Source organism: Scomber japonicus, chromosome 20 (assembly GCF_027409825.1).
Source record: "Scomber japonicus isolate fScoJap1 chromosome 20, fScoJap1.pri, whole genome shotgun sequence".
Classification (NCBI taxonomy): Eukaryota; Metazoa; Chordata; class Actinopteri; order Scombriformes; family Scombridae; genus Scomber; species Scomber japonicus.
The window spans coordinates 10429341-10453372 of record NC_070597.1 but is presented as its reverse complement, the minus strand read 5'-3'; the positions used below and the strand labels follow the sequence as shown (position 1 = coordinate 10453372).

General features: G+C 39.2%; 2 protein-coding genes across 2 annotated transcripts in view; both read left to right on the top strand.

Annotated features, from left to right (window-relative positions):
• Positions 1 to 24032, top strand: part of ptprea (protein tyrosine phosphatase receptor type Ea) — a 424624-nt gene that overhangs the window by 381899 nt on the left and 18693 nt on the right. The gene's annotated exons all lie outside the window — the stretch shown is intronic.
• Positions 4278 to 24032, top strand: part of LOC128380924 (corticotropin-releasing factor receptor 1-like) — a 69522-nt gene continuing 49767 nt past the window's right edge. The window contains exons 1-4 of the mRNA XM_053340815.1: positions 4278 to 4307; positions 9569 to 9656; positions 12000 to 12059; positions 12421 to 12546. Coding sequence (XP_053196790.1) covers positions 4278 to 4307; positions 9569 to 9656; positions 12000 to 12059; positions 12421 to 12546 — 304 coding nt within the window. The remainder of the gene's footprint in view (positions 4308 to 9568; positions 9657 to 11999; positions 12060 to 12420; positions 12547 to 24032) is intronic.

Here is a 24032-nt window from a genome sequence, read left to right as displayed (position 1 = left end):
ATAAAAAAGATCATTCAAGTGAGCTCACACACACATACACACACACACACACACACATCCTGCTGATAAAGACTGATTGTTGATGAAGATGCAGATTTGTTTCTCAATTAATCACTTTGTCTGATGTCAGAAAATCTGCCCACAGTGTTACTGACAAATTACTTGGTTCAAATTACAGTCAAAAATGCTAAAATATTACATTTATTATCTTACAGGACAAAGAAAAGAAGTAAATCATCACATGTGAGAAACTGGAAACAGAGAAAGTTCAGCATTTTTACTTGATAAATGGCTCCAACGATAAATCCATCGACCAAAAAATGTCTGCTTAATTTTCCAACGTCGTTCGACCATCACTCCTAGAGATCCTGTCGGCAGTATAATTTGTCTGTGTTTTCCAAAACTGTCACAAATCACTGTTGTAAAAATATGACAACACTGTGGTCAAGGTCTGGTTAGGTTTAGGGACAAAAAACATTTCATTTGGTTAGGTCGAGGGAAAGATCACGGTTTGGGTTAAAATCTTCACTTTGTTAAGGTTAGAGAAACATGTGGTTTGGGTTAAAGTTACTACTTCCTTAAAGTTAAACTATCTTCGTCATCATGGTTCCAATCATAGCCACTGGGGGGGTTAAGGTTAGGAGACAATCGTAGTTATTGTTTTTCAAAAACAGTCCCAACTCGCGGTTGGAAACAGGAAACGAACAGCGGTCTCCTGTGGCCAAGTCCACTGTTGGGTTGATATCTCCATCCACCCCTCCTCTTCGAAGTGAAAAAAAATATATACATCATTTGAACTGCACCAACGCCCCAAGTCATAATTACTGTGGCTGCTAGCTTACATCTGTTACTCAAATGTAACTATTGTTTCACTTATCTTGGGAGGACAGTCTCTAATTTACGGCCGAAGGATCCGATCGCCTAATCACGTAGTCGTTTTGGCTCAAAAAATGTTTCCCTCACTGAAAGCAAAATAAGAAAAGGCACTTTGGAATTCACTTATTTCATTCCTTTCCACACAGCTATCTTCAATTCAACCTCGTCGGGCTGTAGGTCTGCAGATTACGCTGCTTCATCACAAAGTGCACTCATGTGAAGAGAGCCGGGCGTTTATCCAGACGTTTACGGGGGTCGAGAGCATGTTTGTTACATAAATGTACTACACCCCGACATGCAATGAATGCCTGCTTTGTCATCACCCGTGCATCTGGAATGACCCATAGCACGTCGCTAAACACACACACACACACACATACACACGCACACGCACAAATGGTAAGGATTTGATGCCATGAAGAGTATGTAGCGTTTCCAGTGCCGGGGATGTCTCATGCCTAGATTGAAGATAAATTGTGTTTCAGATTAGAGGAAGAGGAAGGGGAGGAGGAGGAGGAGGGGGTGGCCTGCAGTCTGCTTGATGATGAACTCCTCCAGCTGCAGGAAAAGGGATTAGAAAGACTGTCTTACACAACTGTCTTGAATAGACACGTCAGGAAATCCACACCAACACCAAAACAAATGGCTCCACTGAAGCATGCATGACACCTGTCAGATTGATTAAAATTATATTTTTCATCACCTGAACGCTAGTTTTGCAGAGGTGTGTGCAGGTACACTGTGTCCTACATGCAGCAGGCTCATGTTAATAAGTGGAAACAGTATCCTAACCACACAAACCAGTTCGCTATGGTCCTCTACTTCCTTGTTGCCACTACTGACACTTCGCGAGATGGCATACTCAGGGGAGGGCACTGTCACCTTGGATTAAAGCATCTTTTGAATAATGCCTCTTTGCACGTCACTGTGTCTAAAGAAAGCTTTAGTGTGCATAAAGCATTTTGTGCACTCAAAGCCTCAGTGGTATGGACAGAAGCCAGCCACCCCTGTTCCTGCATGTGAGTAATATCATGTCTGATAATATGATGTGCTGTGTAAAATATTAATTTGAATGAAAACGAGCAGAGACAGCGGGACCTGGGGGAAGGAGAAAGTCTCTGATTCTGCAAAATGTGAACTAGCACTGCAGCTAATTACACTCATTATCGCTTAATATGGTTACTCTTTTTTTAAAGCAATAAATCAATTAACAGTTTAGCCTACAGTATGTCTGACTAACTAATGTTTAGACTAGTAATAACGTAAAAAATTAAGCATGTTTACTTGTTTACAGCATTAATGTGGATGCAGCTGCTATACTAAATATTTTTATATCAACACAGTATCACATGACAGTGTGTATGTGTAGAGTGCTATCCAACCCGCATAAATTTAATACCCTGACTCTGCAGCTGCCCTCATTTCCATGTAGCATTTTATCATCTTTTAGCTCATTGTTTTAGTTTTACAGCCCACAGCAGGCAGCTGTTTTCAGAGAAAAAGCTCTAAAAAAAAAACGTCTGTACAATACCTGCTAAGCACCAAACGGTGAAGCATTTAGCAGGTAAAGAGCCGGATATTTCCCTCAGGAGATTCAACATATCAACTTAAAATGTTGTGATGTGTCAGTGCTTTGTTCAGTGTGTTTCTGCCGCCCTCAGGTTGTAAAAAAACTGTTTGCAGGTTAAATGTGTCCAAAATAAGCAAACATTAGAGAAAGTACACACAAAAAATGAACCTAAGTATGCGTAACAGAAATGTACAATTCTTCTTCCTCATTCTTAATCCTTCATTAAATCACCACATAGTCATTTGTATCTGTGCTCCAGAATGACTCATTGGAGGATAACACGCTGCCTCCCAAAACCTTTACAAATCACTGTTTAAAAAAGTGGTGTGACAACGCTGCGGTTAAAGTCTGGTTAGATTTAGGCACAAAAACCACTTGGTTAGGTTTACGGAAACATTGTGGTTTGCTTTAAAATGTTCACTTCGTCTTCCTATCTAACACCATGTTCGTTCCACCCAACCCCCCACCTCTTTATAAGCAAACTGAGCCAGGTCATAATTACTACAGCCGCTAGATGGCGTCTGTCAGTCAAACGTAATTTTTTTGGCGAGTGAATTTACGACCTACTGGGTCGTTTTTCTTGTAAGGACAGGCTCCTTTAATTATGTTGTGACCCCTCTGATTTACCTTTACACCCCATACAGGGCCGAGACTCACAGGTTGTAAACAAGATATTAATCTCTTATCAAAATCATTTGGCATTGTTTTTTTTATTTTTGTCAATCTACTAATTGATTTGTTTTTTTCCCAGCTCTGATCTGAACACATGGGCATGTAAATTGTAAGTTTATTAAACACAGAGCAGCATTTTTTGGAAATCATTTTCATTGGACTTTATTTAAAAAGGTCCCCTGGGATGCTTCAGTGTATTGACACAGTGGAACCATCTGTCCATCTTCGCTCAAAGCCAAATCTGTTAACTCTGAGTGCTTTGGCACTAATTCAGCTGGAAATGGGGGCATACTTTAGAAGGGTTTCCTTTGCTATCTCCCTAATAAGAGTCTCTCTCCTCCTCAGTGATGCGCGCAGATCCTCCCCTCCAAAATCAGTTTCCCCGGGCCCGTCCTGTAACTTTCTCATAGCTGTAACGACTAGATTGCAGAAAGGATTAAAGATTAGGATCCGGAACAGCGGAGAGCCGTTGCATAATTAACTCCACGACGAGGAATTGAGTTATTCCTCGGTCTCGTCGGATACTCCCGATAAAGTGGCACAACGTGGGCGGCGCGTTAAGGAGACGATCTGTACCACCACAGAGCGGCTGCACGCAGGAGTCAGAAGCTGGAAGTGAAGCAGGGGGGGATAACGGTGTAGCTCCGGGTAACATCGGGAGTAAACCATGCGTGTAAAAGGTGCTCTGGTTTACAGCCAGTCGTGAAGGGTACAGTGGTGTCCGTGTGATGGTGCGCGTCTCTCTCCAAGGTGGATTCGGTTTCCAGTCCTGTAACAGAAACTGACGGAGCGACTTCATTTGAGTATTAACGAGCGGAAAGGACAGTTCATCACCTGAAGACCAGCTCGATTATTTATTTGGTTGTTTTAAATGGAGCATAACCTCTGATAGGGTATCATCGAGAAGCGAGCTCAATTTGGAGACCTGATTGGTTTCTTTTTGGCTACGCGCCTTCTCTGTTGATTGAAGTGACAATTCCAACAATATTTCTTTGGCACCATCTAAACAAAAATCTGTTGTTGCGACTTTTGCTTGCACAATTAAACTCCGAGGATAGTCTCAGTGGAGTGCGAGGAGGCGTGTAAAAACATTTTATCAAGTCATAAGAAGACAATTAATGACACAAATGAGAATTATGTGAAAAATTAAGGGCTGGAAATGCGTCGCAAATGCATCTATCTGCTTGAGGTAAGTTACGCGTCTTTGCGCATGGCTTACACACATCTTCTAAACCCTTTTTTCTGTTTAATTAAAATAGCTTCATAAAAGCAATTACATCTGTCTTATTTCCAGGGATTTCTGCGGAGCATAATCTTGATGCGAAGGGATTTAACACTATCATCTCATCCAGATGTCAGTTTTGACCATTGCCTCCATCTCACAGCTATTAATATATATAAAAAATCATAAGCATTAAAAGCAAGAAAGAAAACCTTCTTACTGTAATCTGACAGGGACTTGTAGGATTAGATTATTTCCACCTTCCACCTCCGGAGCTCTGAGTATTAAGAACAATCTGCAGCATATTAGTTTAAATAAACGCTGAAGCTGCAATCGGCGTGTTTAGTCGTAAACATTGAAACGTGAACTAGGACTTTTTTGTGAAGGTGGCATGACAAAAAACAAAAACAATCCCCCGTAACACGATTCCTCCTCTACTATATTAGAGACAAGGGCTAATGCTGAAACACCCGGAATTGGGACACTGGAGATTAAAAAAGGGTGTTAATACAGCAAGTGCACTCCTCCTCTCACTTATACTGTTTGGATCCCATCAGAAAAGTGAAAGGGGAAAAAAAAAGAAATTTTTTTTTTCTAATGTCAAAATGCTCTGCCAAGATCAGTCACACAGCTATCTATTATCTCTGCTGTGGCTCATTCTGAGTCTGCAGATGCAACAATATAAAGACATGTGCACTCAACAGAGACCTGCTGATGTTGTTACAGATGCCTGAGGTGAATTACTTCATCTGCCTCCTACCCATTGTGTGAGGAAAGCTGCCGCACTAAGAATAGTCAAGAATCCTCTGAACCCTTTTTTAAAATCCCTCTGCCTTCTATTCGTGTCCCCATTATTGTGATTTAAGACCATGCAACCCCCTCCCTCCCTCCTCCCCATCCCTCCCTCCCTCCCCTCTACAACCCCCCCACCCCCCCTTTCCCACTCAGCAACTCACATATCACATGCCGCTAAGGTCAAAAAAATGAAGCCCCCCTGATGAAATACTTATCGAAGTATTGCGGCTTCAAATCACATTAACAGCAGTGCAAGCTTGTTTTGTCCGATCTTTGCATCAGGGTTCAGCTGTTAGGTTCAAGCGTGGACCAGTTTGACAGGATTTTTCATGGGGCAGTGCAATGCAAGCCTCATTAAAGACGAAAATGTCAATATAACAGTGTTTAGGACAGTAGGCTATCTGAGGTCAGATGGTATGATCCACATTTGTAAATGAGGGGCCAATGGCTTATTTTGATAGTAATTTGGCTAAAACATGAGTCATTTGGAGACTATTCACACATGATAATCAGCAGCATTTATCATACTTCTTTCAAAGAGGACAACAAAGCTGAACAAAATCTGGTCTAGACTTTATTTTTGCAGTATGCACTGTTCAGAGATGACAGTTTTAATGCTGCTCTTTATTTTTAAGGCAGTATTAAATGCAAAAATGTTACATTCAGTGGGAGTTGTCTTATTATTTGCAGTAGATTTGGGGGAAAATTCTGCAAAAGTTCAAATGTAAAGTATGAAAGTCAAAACCTGAGCTTTAATCAGATTAGTAAGTGAGGCTTTCTCCTAATTGTAATACATATTTGGCTCAAATACATCAGAGACTAGAGACATACTTTATCTAGTTAGCGCACACAAAATAAACAGCAGCCCTGCTTCATTTATTGATTGAAAGCTCTGTCGTTGAAACTAAATAGCATCAACGCACCGTTTATGTTAGACTGCCACCTATTTGTGTTTGTGAAGAATAAATCTGTTCTGGTCCCAACAGGCTAAAGTTGAGGAATTCACATGTTCAAATTTTTATTTCTTATGGGTTTTAGACTTCTTTCCAGCAGCGTGCACTCTTAAAGCAGCACCGTTTTAATGCCTCTCATGCAATGGGAGCAGCATTACATCTAAATGGGGATATACTCATTTATTTTTGTTATCTACGGTCAATTTGTGAAAGATTCTGTAAAAGTTTGGATGTAAACTATGACAATCAGAACTTCATCTTTCATCAGATTAGTAAATGAGGGCAAACACCTCCAATTAATACTTGTTTGGCCAAAAAAAAAAGAAGACTCACTTGGAGACTAGAGACATACTTCATTGGTTATCCACACATGATAAACAGCAGCCGGCTTCATTTATGGTTGATTGAATGTTCTGTTGTTGTTGTATTAGATACAAACTGGCATCAACACGTCGTTTCTTTTCGACTGCCACCTATTTGAATCAGAATCACATTTGTTGGCCAAGTATGTTCACGCATACAAGGAATTTGTCTCCGATTTCCTGTGGCTCTCAGTGTGCAGGAGACACGCATGAACATACAGCCAGAACAGGGACAACAAGGCTGAACGAAGATAAGTAAACACAAATCTGTGTCGGGCCAACAGGATAAAGCTGCGGAATTAAAACAGAGTCAGGATTCACATACTAAAATCTCATTTCCGATTGGTTAATTAGACTTAATTTCAGCAGCATGCAGCGTTCAAAAAACAGATTTCAATGCCTTTCTACATCTTGAGAGTTAGTTTTGATATAAAACATGGAAGCCAGAATTTCAGCTCTCATCAGGAGGCCCATTTATATTAAGGGAGGGCTGGATTTGTCTGCTATTCGCCCACCCCTGTTTCACATTGTGGCTGTCAGTTGTTGAGATTTAATTACGTGGAAAGAAGTGGACAGTCAGGAGGTTACGCTGTGCGTTTATACCTGCCCAAGCTTCACTGAGCATGAAACAGATGCAGCAAAGCATCAAGAACCCTTCTTTAAAATCTGGGGCACTCTAGCATTTTATATGACGAGACTACATCGACTGCTGGTGTTTCACGCCACTGTAATCATCAGCTATGAATGCGCCATTTGCACAAGAATGACACATCTAATTACAGCTTTTCAAAAACCCGAAGTGAGGTATTTAAAGAATGTGAATTGAATGTGTTCTGTTTGAAATGTGAAATGTTTACCATTTCAGATGCAATATTAATAGATATAATATATATATTATTTAAGGAGGAAATGAAATGTTGGCTGTATAGGTAATAGTAGCCAGCATCTCATGTCCAAAGGGAACGGTCTGCTCAAGGACAGCTGCACTGAGATGTAACCCAGTTTGGGGTCAATTAGAGAGGCCGGTCTAGCCCAAACAAAAACTAAACTGATGACATTTAACAATTTGTGGTCTTCTCTGCCTCATAAAATGGCACTGACAGTTGCTGCATGTGTGCCAGCAGTGGATCGGTCGGTTCCAGATGTCAGCGGTACAACATGCAGCACAATACACAAATTCACTGGGTCCTTTTTTAGTGTTGCCAGCCTCCCTGGTTTGGAGAGTGTCCAGCAGTCACTCGTCCAGGTCCAAATGAAATCCAGTTGAGATCAAAGTGTGTGCATGAAATAATAATCTGCACAATGAATTCCACTCCACTGTTATATACAAAAAGCCAATATACTGTAATAAGAGGTTCTCACCTTTTTCATCGTAGTGTATAACTAGAGCAGATGCTCTCCTGTATTATTATTGTGGCAGAAATAAGCAAAAAAAACAAAAACTGGTACGTCTGTCAGATGAAAACCGAGCAGATAAAGGCGCAAAACCCCTTCTGAACTGCCTACTGTAGTTTTATAATTATGTGCATTATTCAATGTTTCTTTCCCCTCCACACAAATGCAAAGTAGGCTATCGATTGCACAAGTGGAAATATTTTTGAATTTACATTACAGCCCCTCTCTAAGAAGGCACTCAGTAATTTCTTAGCTTTTTTATTTTATTGGATCCTTGTATCTGTAAACATCAAAGTGTGTTGAAGGGGGGGTGAAGTGATTACAAACTACAAAGTGCTCCAAATTAGGAGTGCTGCACCAGGCGAGAGGAGTTGTTAATACATGCATCATCTGCTCAAGGGCATCAAGAGTCTTTCAGTTTGATTCAGCAGAACTTCCTCTACTGTACATAAGGGGATTAAACGGGCATAATGTAAGAAACAGCAGGACGGTGAGATAGTGTTACTTAAAGGATGGAGCCTGATGTGATTTTCTATATTTTTCATATTGTCAACAAATCTCATGTGCAAAGCCAAACCAACAACGCACTGATCTACTGACAAGAATTGTGCGTGTGTGTACTTGTATATACAAAGCTTGATATATCTTATTCCTCTGTGCCGTAGACATCCGTTGTTCTCTAAAAACTATTAAAAACACATCAGTGAGTCACACAGCAGCACTGGGTGAAATGTTCCTGCATTTAGGAAGATTATGTCCATGTTAGTTTGTTTAGAAAAGGGCCCGAAGATTAACATCAACAAGAATATTTTCAGTCTCAAGAGAGTAGTTCTGTGTTAGACTGAAATTCTTTGAGAAATGTATACGTGTAGTACAAAGTCAAGAGGTTGTGATATGTAGCACAACAAGCTAAGGAAGCTGTAAACAGGACAGCCTTCCTGCTTACACAGAACTACTCTCTGAAGACTGAAGACGTGATCGCTGTTATTAATCTTTGGAGATGTTTTTACAGTCACGGCTTAGGACTAAAGGATCTTAAAGTGCCATTCACAGCCACTAGATGTTCATGAAGACACCCATTCAAAAAGGCTTCTCTAGAAATACTAATTTAATTGTTTTAATGAGTCATTCAGGCCCTCTAATAGGTATGCTGCTGGTCATTTTTTTCTGTTAATAAGATTTGAAGACTTATAGTAGCTTTGATATCTGCCGTGTGGGCGTTGATTGACAGCTGGGATTGACAGTTTGCTCCTTGGCTCTGGGGCTTATACTGTCTTAGATTCAGTACTTTTCATGTGACTTGTTTACGACACCTGCAGAATTTAGCTTGTAAAGTAGCTAATATTAGCCAAATGTGTACCGCTCAGTGTTTCTGAGAAAGTAGGGTGTGTTTCCAGAGTGTGAAAAGAAACAAACTGCACTCTTTATTTAAAAGGTCCTGGCTCCAAACGGAAAATATGTTGCCAGCCAAAACTCTGGCATTCAAAACTGGCTCCAATGAAACTAATGGATGATGTCACACCTCGTTATGTTCATATAGACTTTGGTTACCATAATCACTGGCTGATTGACATGTTTTTAATAGTTTTTCTACATCAACAGAGATCTACAGTGTTCAGTCAAGGCTTTGGATACACACACACACACAACACTTTAACATCATGCATGTCAGAATTTAACTCATTGATTGATCCTGACGTGTGTGTCTTCTCTCCGTTTGCAGGTGTGTGCCATCATAAGCCTTCTGCCGTCCGGCTCTTTAGCAGATTTGACATGTGAAGCTCTGCTAATGCTGTCGGGGAATGTCACACGTAAGTTGAAGACAAACATCAGTCTCATATTTAAAACAGTATTCTCCTGCACAATTCAAGTAGAGTTTCAAGTTGCTTTAGTGTTACTGCACATGTGAGATTGAATTGATTTTCAGTCTTTTCCATCTCATGACCGTAACCGCTAAATGCCAAACACTCACCCTGAATCACAACTTTCCCCTTGTGGATATTGGCAAAATGCCTTTTCTTATTATTCCATTTCCGTGTAGACCTCGCAAGTAGGGAAATAGTTGGCTATCGAACACTTTAAACTGCGGCGCACCCTCAGGGATCACACACAACTGTGCACACAGGCACAGGAATGATCCTCACGTGATTGAGCCGCTGGTTGTGTCCAAAGTAGTCCCAGGTAGAGCAATAACAATGCTCTCAGCGCTGTGTTATTATGTTATTATGTTGTCACTCTGCTCACTGATAGGCAGAGCTGGATGTTGAACTTGAACATGTATCTGTAGGATTGAGTTTAATTCAATTTAGTTCAATAGATCTGTAGAGTTTTTGTTTTTCAAGTAGTTGTTTGTGAAAAAGGTCCATCATAGTTTTTCAGAGCCCAGGTTAAAACTAAAATATATTCAGTTTATTCTGATTTAATAAAAGAGAGAAGCAGTAAATTGTTTTTGTTTGATTAGACTTTTTGAATTTGATTAATTTTCTCTTAATTGACTGTTTAATCATTTCATCTCTGGTGCCAAGTATTGAAAATTGTCATTTAACGCTTGGTCAGATTAGTCAGGCTTGTTGACTTATTCTTTGATCCTGAAAATATGAAGAGTAAATAAATAAGTACAGCTGCAACTAATGATTATTTTCATTATCAATTAGTCCGTCAGTTATTGTCTCAGTTAATCAATTTGTCATTTTGTTTTTTAAAATGTGTGAAAAAAACCCAAAAGGGGGACGTCTCTAAATGTCTTGTTTTGTCTGGAAATGGAGAATTTGGACATTTTTTTCTCAAAGACTCAAACCAATATCAAAGAGTGCTGTTTTTATATGGGTACCAAAACTCAGGTATAGAAACATTTTGAAATAAAATCCAGTCTTAGTGATGAATGAGTAATGGAATGATGAAATACTCGCTCATTGTTGCCTTCAAAAGCATCCTAGCATGTATAAAACTGCACAGCTGCATAGCTGGTTAAACAGAAAACGTACAAAAAGCAGATTTTTTAAAAGCAGCAGAGACTACTTTTACTTTTAGGCTTCAGTTTGGGTCCAAGCTACCAAAATGCTTTATCCTCAGGGTTACGGAGCTTTATAACAAGTCTCATTGTTTAGCTCTCAACTGTTTTGCTTCACTCTCAGCACTCCCATAATGTTGTTTTCGACCACAGCAGGCAGCTGTTTTTGGAAAAAAAAGCTCTAAAAAGCCACTGTACACTCCTTGTTCACCCCCAAACAGACACAGTTATCGAACATAGTGGGGCATTTAGCAGCTAAAGAACCACATATTTCCCTCAGGAGATGGCACAGAGCACAAACAGAGCTAAAAGAGAGTGATTATTGGACTTAGATTCACCAGGTGGACAGAAACAGGACTCCAAATGAATGATAATGATGTTCTGTAACTGCTGGATGTGGAAATAAGCAAACCGATTCAACACATCAGCTTAAAAAGGGATGACATATCAGTGTTTTGTCACTTGTTTGAGCTGTAAAGAAGAAGCCACACACAAAAAAAATCAGTTATTGTTGGTTTAAAGGAAAAGCTGCTCGGTTAAGGTTACAAAAAGATTATTGTTTGTGTTAAAAGAAACCAGTGTTGACAGGCTGTCATCAGCAGACAGAATACAAACAGTTATTTGACAAGTCAAAGTCACACATTGTGGACCCATCCATCCACCAATACTGTGGGTTTGTGGCTTTATACCAACATCATGCAACTCCTGCTTCTCTTCCTGACAGACAAGAATAAGACAAACAACCAAACTTATCATTCTCTGAAGACGACAGTATGTAAATATTTGAAACATTTCATATTCTATCAGCACAAATGGGTGTGAACGCATTGCTTTAAAAAACATCTGAACGCATTAGAATTAAGCGCCAACTTTGCCCTCTATTTCCGCATCTTCTTATCTAAATCGTCTTGAGTTATTACAGAAATAATAGCGTGACCCTCGAGGCATGTCTAGATTCATATTTGCTGCTATCGTCCTGTTATTGCTCGGGGAAAGGTCTGTCACCAGTGTTTACCGTTGCCCTTTAATGCTCACCCTTTGTAGCTGTTAAGCTGAATCTAATGAGATTTTCACAGCCTCTTTTAAACTGTGCAAACAAAGATTAAGGTGCGGTTATTGATGAGACTCTCCCTGTGGATTTCAGTACAGTCCCTGGCCGCCTCCTGGAACCAAACCCTGAGCAACGCCACAGGTCAATGGAGCGGTGAGTTGGACACGTTACCCTTCTCAGTTCTCAGATGTGTGAAACTGATTCCCTGCAGCAGCTACTACAAAGCAGCGTTGTTATGAAATACCCCACAAGGAAACAAGTTTGATTTGAACTCAGATTATAAGGACTAACATCAAAGACGAGAACAATGCTGGAAATAGACTTGGCGCTGTACCACTGGAGACGAATCGCTGCACAGCACAGGAGTAATCATTAAAATCCGTGTACACAAACAGCTTATTCAGCTCCACAGTTTATTGCAAAGACCAATGGAGCATTGTCAGAATTTCAGCGTGGCTATATGTAGACTGGAATGTGTGTCTGTGGCTAACATTTCTGTCCCCCCGCACTGCAGGCTCGGGACTTTACTGTGACACCTCCATCGATGGCATTGGCACCTGCTGGCCCAGGAGCGGCGCTGGACAGATGGTGTCACGACCCTGTCCTGAGATGTTCTACGGTGTCAGATACAACACCACCAGTAAGTCTGCACAAAAACACCGAGCGGCTCCCAGCAAAACCAGAAACAATAGATTTTTTTAAAAAAATAATTAATTTCATTCCTCCCCCCACTCATCTTCCCCCCGGGCACATCCTGTTTACATAATTGTGTATACAAAAATTAGCATGAGCATACAAATTAATGAGACACACACAAAAGTGTAAAAAAAAAAAAAAGTGAACACAAAGTAGGACTGCTGCAGATAAATCAGCATGAAGTACCAGAATAAAGGAGCTCAAAGCGTGATGCTCTGAAAACAGCACCAGTAGTGAACCAGCAGTGAAAAATGGTGTTTGTGTCAGGATGTAAATGGTAGGAGAAAAAAAAGGGGAACTACCACAAATATAACCTTTAAACACTGCTGTCTGGAATGCCCGAAAGGCTCCTTCACACTGTGCAACAACAACAATCATGTACTCTTCAAATCAGTGATCTAGGAGCAGCGTTGTGGATCGACGACCAAAGATTTTCTGTCAACTCTTAAACAGACTAAAGAGACCTCAAGTCTTTAAAATGATGGAAACCTTCCAACTTATATTGTATCTGTAGTGTTTATAATCAATATCATTTATTTTGCAACACACACACACACACACACACACGTTAGTTTAGGTCTGCTGGTGCTATTATGTTACATCTAGTGGGGCTGAATGTTGTATATTGCACCTTTAATGCCCAGTGTGACCAGGAGAAATGCTTACAGCAAGCAAAACATGTTTCATTGCTCACTCGGGCACCTGACTAATGTTTTAATATAGATATAAGTGTTTATTAACATATCTGTCAACAACTAGAACTCCTCAGAGACAGAGTGCAATTAAGTCCTGCCCACCCTAGAGGGAGAAAACAATGCATTGCTCTACATTGACTTTGCATTGCGTGAAGGTGCCTCCTTATCTCGGAAAAAAGCCTAAAAGCTGCTGTTGGGTGGGATGTAATACCAACAGGGTAAAAAAAAAATCCCTGAACTCAGTTTTTATAAGCTGCTGGACCAAAAAAAAAACAGAGCCTTTAAGAAGATAAAAGTCGATACAGGCAGTAAGATATGAAATATAAGCAGGAAGGATGAGGTAATTAGGCAAACTATATTTCTGTAAGTTAAGCTAAAGCATTTATTTTGACAGTATGCAACTTGTGTTACAGTGGATATAGATAAACCAGTCATCTCTGCTGTATTATGTTTGTAAGCCAGCAAGGTAAGGACACTGAGATAGATGATAATATGGAGTAGACAAATGGTGCTAAAATAATCCTTTGACATACTGAAATCTGATGTTTTTAATTAGCTATGTTCATTTTGTTAGCATTTCACCCCTTGGATGTATATTATGGCTGCTATTGTGGGCGTGGCTTACAGAGTTGTTGCACTCTGTCTCTATAACTGGAGGCTGCTGAATAAACATACAATGAATGGCAGTATGCTTTAATTAATTAAACCTTTAATTAAGCCATTAATATAAATTATATCTTTATTGGAGAAGTTATTAATACACATGTAAAATATCCGCTGTTAAATATATTATAGTGTGTTATAAAACATTGACTAATTCATTTTAAATGATTTTATTCAGTGTATTTAATAGGGACAATGCAAGTTAACATAGTACTACTTCTACTCACTACAAACAAATTTAACCCTTGATGTTCTGCATACAGGGATTATACTTATTATTAGTTTCCAACTCCAGTGACTAGTTAGGATTTTAGTAACAGGAAAAGAAGAAAAAAGAAAAAGTATGCAGCTTACATATAATTTAAAACATATATTTAAAAATGCATACAGCTTTTAAAACTTATATTAAAAACCGATATCTTAAGTTATTGTTATTTCAGTCGATAGCATGTTCCTCTGTTTATATACTACTCATAAATGCTACATTGGGGACCTCAGTTTCTTTTTAGGGTCCCACTCTTTTAAAAAACTGTTCCTAAAAAGAAATTAAAGATTTTATATTTTATATTTATGAGAAGCTCCATGAGAATAGTGTTGTTTTTCTGTTCCCTAAAGGTTGTCTCAGGTATTTATTGCTGCTCCGGTCGGCTGAAGCAGCTTGTTAATTGGAGGATCATCACTTCAGCTGCCAATGTTGGTGTTCTCTCTTTGTTTGGGTCTGTTTGGGGTTGACCACATTTTGGATCCAGTCTAATTATCCTCGGGTGTATTTCCGACTGCCCTACACTGTTCTCAGGTCCCTTTCAGGTCAGGCCTCATTTGTTTATTTATTTTTTTTGGAAAACTAATTTAAATCTGGTTAGGGCTGCATTTCCATAAGTCTGTTTTATATCAGACACAATACAGATATAGAGCCACATACGCTGTCTGGCTGATGTTTTCTTATCTACAAACATGGACATATGGTGTGTTTGGAGGTATTTCAGATTGCCAATCGAGCAACTGAACAGGTTTTGCAAGTTAGATAGCGAAATGGAAGCTGTGGCATTTTGAAACAGCTGCAAACCTGAACATCAGCCAGTTTAGATGCTAAATGTTTGTGTAGTGCAGATTATTCAATATCACTGCTCTGTAAATATGTGTTTACATTGTCTCTGGTGACTCAGCTATCAATCAATCATCCGTCTTCTCAGAGCCAAGCAGACGATAAGTTGGATAATTGATCAGTCGATTGATGGAAAATTAATTGACAACTATTATGATAATATAATAATCATTTCTGTTTGTTTTCAAGCAAGAACAAATGCCAAATATTCTTCTAAAATGTGATAAATGGATTTGTGGATTTTCTTCCAACTAACAGTCTAAAACCTGTTGTTCAGATAAAGAAAAGACTTCACTGTGAGCTCTAAAAAGTCAGGAATATCAACATTTTTTCACAATTTTTCCACATTTTATATAAATATTAAATTGAAGATTAATTGATCATGAAAACGCTTTTCTTCCAAGACCCTTGTTTGTTCCTTTCAGTAATAAAATATAAACCCAACAATACAGTAAACATAAAACATTGAAATATTTTTTTTTTTTTAAATAGCAGAGACACTGCAGACAAACACTAATGGACAACAAAGAGTCGGGCTTGAGTGTGTGAGGAGTGAAGATATGGTGTCATGGTGATGAGTGTAGGTTGACGGGCAGTAACGTTATCTTGTGTGTGTGTGTGTGTGTGTGTGTGTGTGTGTGTGTGTGTGTGTGTGTGTGTGTGTGTAGGACATGTAACTGTGGGCCAGCAATAATATATAATCTGTATATATTCAGTATATTCAAAAATCACATCAGGAATTTATTTATTTAACATTTAACCAAGAAATCCCCATTGAGACTAAACTGATTTACTGTTTAGTCTGTAAACTGCCACAAAATAGTGAAAAATGCAGACTGTGATCGCATAAATTGCTTGTGTAATTAGATAAAAAGTCTCAAACATAAAAATGTTCACTTTACTATAACATAAACGTCTAAGTACAAGCAGCATATGAGATTTTTTTTAAAGCTAGAATCAAATTATTTGATATTTTTACTTGAAAAATGAAATGATGAATTGACTAAGTCGGCTCTAAAACCAAAAGAAAAAGGTTTGAATGTTTGGGACGACTTCTCTTTATGAAGAAGCTTTTTCTATGATGATCAGTAAAACATAATAAATCATTTTATTGAAATTGCGTCATTTTTTAAAGACATCTCAGGCTGCCCGTCTGTGTTGGGAATAGTTAATCATAGTAAAGTTATATTATATGTTATATATATTATATATTATTTATAGCTTATTAGGCAATGGTTTTACTGATCTGGCCCATGGACCATTAACATCAGGCTGCATGTGGCCCTTGAACTAAAATGAGTGTGACACCCCTGCTCTAAGTGCAGCGCCTCAAATGTAACATTGTGGTCCTTTAGAGTTTTGTCCCTCTCAGGTGGTTTCAGATGATCCTCAGCACGACGATGAAAGATTTATCTTGTATAATTAATCAGATTCATGTTTAATTCACGTTTTCATTCAGATAATGTAAAAGAGTTATCGAGGTTTATTTCATCACAAGATCACCAACGACAATCTTTGTATGGGTGATTTTTTATCAAACGTGGATCTGCAGTCGATGATGTGTATCTATTTAGGACACTGCAACACTCTGAAGGTAACGCAAACACTACCAAGGGACATACAGTAAACACAATTAAGCAAATTTAGGTGATAAAAGCAAGTGTGTTTCTTGGTAATTGAAAGTCTAAAACCCCCACAGGACAGTCAGCAGCCACTTGAGAGAGAGAAGGAGAGAGAGAGAGAAAGAGACAGAAAGAGTGTGAGAGAGAGAGAGAGAGCGAGTGTGAGAGAGAGAGCGAGTGTGAGAGAGAGAGAGAGAGAGAGAGAGAGAGAGGGAGAGAGAGCGAAAGAGAGAGACAGAGTGAGAGAGAGAGAGGGAGAGAGAGCGAAAGAGAGAGACAGAGTGAGAGAGAGAGAGAGTGAGAGAGAGAGACAGAGTGGGGGAGAGAGAGAGAGAGTGAGCGAGAGAGGGAGAGAGAGAGAAGGGGGGAGTGACAGAGAGAGAGAGGAGAGAGAGTGACAGAGAGGGAGAGAGAGAGAGAGAAAGAGAGGGAGAGAGAGTGAGTGAGAGAGAGAGAGAGAGAGTGAGAGAGAACGAGAGAGAGAGAGAGTGAGAGAGAGAGTGAGAGAGACACACACAGAGAGAGAGAATGAGAGAGAGAGTGTGAGAGAGAGAAAGAGAGAGACAGAGAGAGTGAGAGAGAGAGAGTGAGAGAGAGAGTGAGAGTGTGAGAGAGAGAAAGAGAGAGAGTGAGTGAGAGAGTGAGAGAGAGCGTGAGAGAGAGACACACACACACAGAGAGAGAGAGTGAGAGAGAGAGAGTGAGAGTGTGAGAGAGAAAGAGAGAGAGAGTGAGAGAGAGAGAGTGAGAGAGAGAGAGCGAGAGAGTGAGAGTGTGAGAGAGTGAGTGAGAGAGAGCGAGAGAGTGAGAGTGTGAGAGAGAGAAAGAGAGAGAGTGAGTGAGAGAGAGTGAGAGAGAGAGTGAGAGAGAGAGAGAGAGACAGAGAGAGAGAGAGACAGGCTATAATTCAGTCTGAGCTAGCCAGTAATTTAACACTGCGAGGTTCGTTTCACCTTCAGGATTAACATAATCTCTATTCAAGCATCGCCCCAAAATACTAGAAACCTCTGCCCATCAGATGACAGCACCAGCAAAAAGGTCAACAGGCAAAAAACTGAAGTTGAAAAGGTTGAGTGTGCAGGAAGATTCACTTGATATTTAGACTTACTGAATGCTACATTCCTTCGAGGAGCTATGGATAAGAAATTGAGCATGTCTACTTAAACTTTAAGATGAATTTTTTAGCATTCATCTATTATGAATTATTATTAAATATTTGATGTTTTTCACCGATGAGGTTAAAGGAGACAGAGGAAGATGTTTGTCCTTTCATTAGCTGAAGGGTTTTTTGTATTCTTTATTTCAGACTAACTATTTGACCTTACAGACTCTTTTCATTCATCAATTTAAGAAGATGTGCTAATTCTCCATTTTCATCAAAGCAACTTTTATTCACTTTGAGCTTGAAGGCTGCAGGTTGTTAAGATGTTGTCATCTTAAGGACGCAAAACCGCTCTCAAGGTTTTCAGAGTTTGGGCTTTTTTTCTTTCACGAGTGCATCATTAAGTAAACACTTGATGGCACAAAAAGAAATTTCAAATGAGTCTTTGAAAAAGTCAAACACAGTGAAGAGGCAGATTAGAAGTTTGATGTAGCTTTCATGACTCTTTTGACATTTCAGTTTGGGTCATGTGGTGTTAATAAGTGAGAGATATAATCATTGATGAGTGTGTAAGTTATATAATTTGCCTTTTGAATCTGTTGCTCATTGTTTTGATTTAAAAAATACTTCCAGATTCAGCCTCAACAGTGGCATCACTTGAGTCAGTTTATCAGATTTCCTTCCTTCCTCCTTTCCTCCTTTCCTCCCTCCCTCCCTAACCCCCTCCTTTCCTTCCTTCTTTCCTTTCTTCCTTCCTCTTTTTGTCCTTACTCCTTTCCTCCCTCCCTCCGTCCTAACCCCCTCCTTTCCTTCCTTCTTTCCTTTCTTCCTTCCTCTTTTCGTCCTTACTCCTTTCCTTCCTTCTTTCCTTCCTTCTTTCCTTTCTTCCTTCCTCTTTTTGTCCTTACTCCTTTCCTCCCTTCCTTCCCTTTCTTCCTTCCTCTTTTTGTCCTTACTCCTTTCCTTCCTTCCTTCCTCCCTCCCTCCCTCCTTACTCCTTTCCTTCCTTCTGTCTCTCCTTCCTTCCTTCCTCTTTTCCTTCCTTCCTTCCTTCCTTCCTCCCTTTCTTCCTTCCATCCTTCCTTCCTTCCTTCTTTCTTTCCTTCCTCCTTCCTCCTTTCCTTCCTTCCTTCCTTCCTTCCTTCCTTCCTTTCTTCCTTCCTTCTTTCCTCCCTCCCTCCCTCCTTACTCCTTTCCTTCCTTCTGTCTCTCCTTCCTTCCTTCCTTCCTTCCTGCCTTCCTTCCTTCCGTCTCTCCTTACTTCCTTCCTCTTTTCCTTCCTTCCTCCCTTCCTTGACCTGAGGACAACAGGAGGGTGAAACACACGCTGATGTGTAAAATCTTGTACAGTTCCTTTTTGAGTGTATTTGATATTTATGTCACATAGTAGCTGAAACAGCGATTTAAAACGGCCAAAAAGTTAAAAATGGTGCAGTGATAATTATTTTATAATCCAGTTGATGAGGTTTGAGGTCAGAGCCACATCTCAAATCTCAGCCACACTCTCTTCCAGCACTCTCTGCACAATTTACAATCTTTTTTCCTCCGTCCACTGTCTCATCCAAATGAACAGGGAGTGTCTCCACAAAAAGAGCAACGGCAAGTTGAACACAGAAGTTATTAAACATGTAATGAATTAGAGATAAAATATGAAGATAATAATAAAAAAGGATCACAAGGACAATTTAATAGAGATGGAATAGCAGCAATAAACTACAAGGAATATAAAAAGAGACACATATTAGAATAAAAGTTCCCTCTTGTAATGTATCAAACAGAAATCTAGTTGTTATGTGTGTGAGGCGGGAACAATAATCTTAAAGTCTGGTGGCATCTTAAAGGGAAACCAACATACTTTTTGATGTCAGATGTCATTTAATAAGCATGGTCAAAGTTGTCGTCTTAAAGTCAAAATGTTCTTGTCATGTCAAAAATGCTCTTAACGCTCCAGTTGCAAAGTTACTTCTACTTCCTCCCATAGACTGTATAAAAGAAATGGATGTAACATCCGTGTGGACTGCTGCGCCGAAGCCAATAGTTTCGAATCTGGGCAGCGCCATCTTGAAAATTGCAGGTGCATGCTGGGAAAAATAAAAACCCAGATTCTACTTATATGGGCATGAGGCGGGGCCATGGGCGGAGCGGGGAGGTTGCTATGGTTGCGAGGGCTGAATCTCGAGGACATTGGGCTATCAACCTGTCAATCAGGACGTAGCCACGCCCTAATGCATACCCTGCTTTATCGTCAAATATAAAATCAGGGAGGCCAAAATTTCACAAATGAACATCATACTGCATTGAAGAAGGCTTTAAACTAGCGACTGAGACCATAAACACATTTTGAAAACGTTTACTGAGGTTAGAAATCAAGTGAGAAGTTGGTGAATTCTCCATTGACTTGTATAGAGACGGAAGTCCTTTTGACACCAAAACGGTCGCCCCCTGGTGGCCTTTTGATAGAATGTAGTTCTAAGTTACTTCTGCGTTGGCCTCATTTCAGAGGACCGAAACTCCCTGCCTGCTTCTTCCCCATGATGACATCAGATTGCCACAAAGGGTCATCCATTGGTAGCCATTGTCGCTAAGGTTGTTGCTAAAGTGGTTTTCATGTCGTCCACTCACGTATTTCTGATCAAATTTCATCTTAAATATGTACGGATGTATTTGAGAAGTTGTATTTTGGTAAGTGAAATCCTGCTACAATAGTTTGTTTACATAGCTTCCAGAGACAGAGGAAGTTTCAGTCAGCAGATTTGAGCCTTAAAGCTGAATTAAGGGACTGAATAAAGAGCCACTGTAAGAAATTAAAAGGGAGTTTTTTTTAAAAAGCTGTAAATCATGCAAAGATATTCCACTAGTATAAATATAGACCGTGAAATGTTGCATGATACGTCCTCTTTAAGGTCCCCTTTGTGTGCACAGCTCCTTTATGATTAATACAACCGTGTGATATTTCAGGTGTTCTACATTCTTCATTTCTATTATTTCCCCCACGGGAGCCATGCAGAGTCTAATGTCAGCTTCTTCCCTAATTTTAACACATTCCTGTGACAAAATGAAGCGACCCATTTAAAAGTTATTGCACTTTGTGTTTTGTATTATGAATTGGATTTGGAAATTTTGTTTTTGCAGGAACCACTTTTATACTTTGCAGAGGAGAGGGACTGGATGTTTTGTGGAGGTGTTGAAAAGCACTGCCATTAAATTTGAGAGTGCTTGACAACAAAAAAGCCAGAATAGTCACCAAAGAATGCTGAGATACAAGTTGAACAGGCTGTAACTAATTAGTTTCCACTTCATTTCATTACTAACTGATTTGCTGCCACCAAGAGACAAGGTTATATCAATTCTTATGCTTCTAAGTGCAGCTGTCCAACACAGTCTAAAGAGTGGATCCACTGTCTTTATCCATTTAAGCTTCTAACCCTGCTTTGTTAAAAACTCTCACTATGATGAGAAACTGTCTTGGATTAGTCAAAAAGACGTAATTATAACTAAAATGAATCTTTTTTTCCCCCTCCAAGCCCATTAAAGCATTTTGTACAATGGCTGGTTTTGTCACATCACCCCCCCCCCCACCCCCCACCCCTCCACCCCCCCACCCCCCCAAGCCCCCCCTCCCTCCCCGATACAGTCCAAGGCAGCCAAAAATATCTGCATAAGCTTCAGATTCAAGAGAATGCATGCTTGTCCGTCTGTGAAAGTGAAGGGAAGGAATTGTGGGGATTCGTGTTGCACAAAGACAAAAGAACGGGAAAGTAAGAATAAAAAAAAAACAAAAAAAAACTATACTGAACATATACACTAATACAGGGATTAAACGGCATGAGAAAGAAAATATCAGCTTGGATTAACAGTTAAAGTTAAAGTTTACTCTTGAGAAACTGTGACAAGCAAGAGTGGATAATATAACAAGAACAAATGTCTTAAATAAAACATTCATATATGTCTTTATCATAAAAACCTCTGAATTACCCCACAATCACAATAAAACTATCTTTTAATTATTCAATGTATGTGATATCACTTTGATAGCAGTTATTTTGTAGCAGGAGTGCATATAAAACAGAACAGCAACATAAATAGATGATGAATAAAATGATAAATAATATATAAAATAGGCATCGTGGCCCGAAGCATGAGGTTCAAGAACAGTCACCGTTTGAGTTTGAGTCATATTCAGGGATTAAAAGGAGTTAAAGGGATTTCTAATGAGTCATAATTCAGATTTTAGATTATCCTGTCAGATCAGAGCTTTTCTATAGTTTATTATTCCAAAAATAAGGGTTAGGGTGTAGAAATGTGGAGGTGTTTTGTGTTTTTTTAGGCTGGACTGTAAATTAACTGATTTTGATATGTACTGCTGATTCCTGTATATTATCATTTTGTATTTTTGTATAGTACTTTTCATGCAAAGGTGTTTTAGAAAAGGATTAAAAACAATGTAAGGCCAAAAAACAAAACTGAAAATAAACAATAATAATATGTAAATCTATCTAAAACTTTATAACAATATCATAAAACATTAAAAAATGATACCAGTCAGTCAGAAAAAACTACTGCTAATAATACAAATTACTGATACTATATTTTGTGTTATTATAGTGCCTATTTTAATTGTTTCCAAAATAATGAATTAGAATCTGAATAAGAAAAACTCACAAAATTACATAAAATATGGGAGTGAAGAGCAGGTTCTTGATCTCATCACTAGCAATATTACAACTGCTACTATAATAATAATATAATAACACTTGAACATGTGGGTTTATAACGTAATGTGGTTTTTCAAAATAAAAATAATAGCCAGTACGTGGATGTGGTTTTTGGGACATTTCATTTGTTTGTTATAATAATAAAAAAAAGAAAAACACTTTCAATACATGAAGCAAAGAAATTGATATATTTTTAAGAATTGGTAAAGATAACAAAGTTAAATACTCAAACAAGGTTTTAGTGCTAATCACAGCCAAGTATAACAGGACAAAGGATGGAGCAGCAGTTTTGTAAAGTATTAGGACAGTATTAAGAGGCTTTAGGTGAAGGCAAGGGCAAAACGGTGAGTCTTGAGTAGGCACTTAAAAGCCTCAGTGGATGTAGTTGCTGTCCTCAGATCCAGAGGGAGATTATTCCAGAGTTCAGGACCATGCTTCACTGTTTGTATGACTTATTGGTTCAGAAAAAAGATCTAGGCCATATTTCAACAGAAGATCAGCAAACACCAGAGCCAAAGACCAAATCCATGAGACAATTTGTGAACAATGAAAGAAACTGGATTGTAAAACTCACTGTGAGCCAGTGCACAGAGGAAGAGCGATGCAAATTCTTGTCTCCACTCTAGGCCAAGAGCCCAGCCTCAAAACCAACAATATTAAATGTTAAAAAGTAACTAGCGAGAAAGATACAAATATTAAGTGAAACAAATATCAAATTAAAAAGAAACAAACTTGTCCTCATGTTGACCTACTCGCGTGAGACATTAAAAGTAGAAAGACCAAACATTGTCCACATCAGATTACCCACAGCGGGCAGGTTACTGTAGGGGCAACCCATTAAAGCTACAGGCCTGATAAAATTAAATAAAAACAAATGCTGCTGGTAAAAAAAATGCTAAATAGATTTAATTCTTAAAAATATCTGACAAGTAGACTTCTGACTTTGCCGTGACCGAGGCAGACACTTTGAATACCCGGCACCACCAGACCCGAAAATAGCCTAAAACAGAGACACATAGTCAACAAATGAACACTGGATTGCATGGAAAAGTTTTTACAACAATGAGTTGGACTCAGAAGACACTAGCAGCAATGGTGCCATCTATGACTAACAGTTAATAAAATGGTGAATCGGAGATACTATCTGAGGTGAGGAAACTCTGACGGGGGAACAATGTCTCTTTCCGGGACACTAAATTGTCACTCAGCAGGATGGAAACTTCCACTGTTGAAATAAAGAAGAATCATAAGCAGAGATAGAAAGAGTGCCACAGAAGACAGAAGTATACGTTTAGAAAGAGCAACACTAGTCTAACGGCTAAATGTGACGATTTGGAAAACAGACTTTGGTGCAGCAATATTAGGTTGTTTGGGATAAAAGAGGGTGCAGAGAAAAATGACATGTTATTAATCATAAGTGGCATCTTCCATATTTTAATGTACAACACCTGCAAGAACAATTGGATATCAAATTGGAGAGAGAACACAGGGCTTTTGTGTTAAAACTGAATGAGCCGACAGCACCACC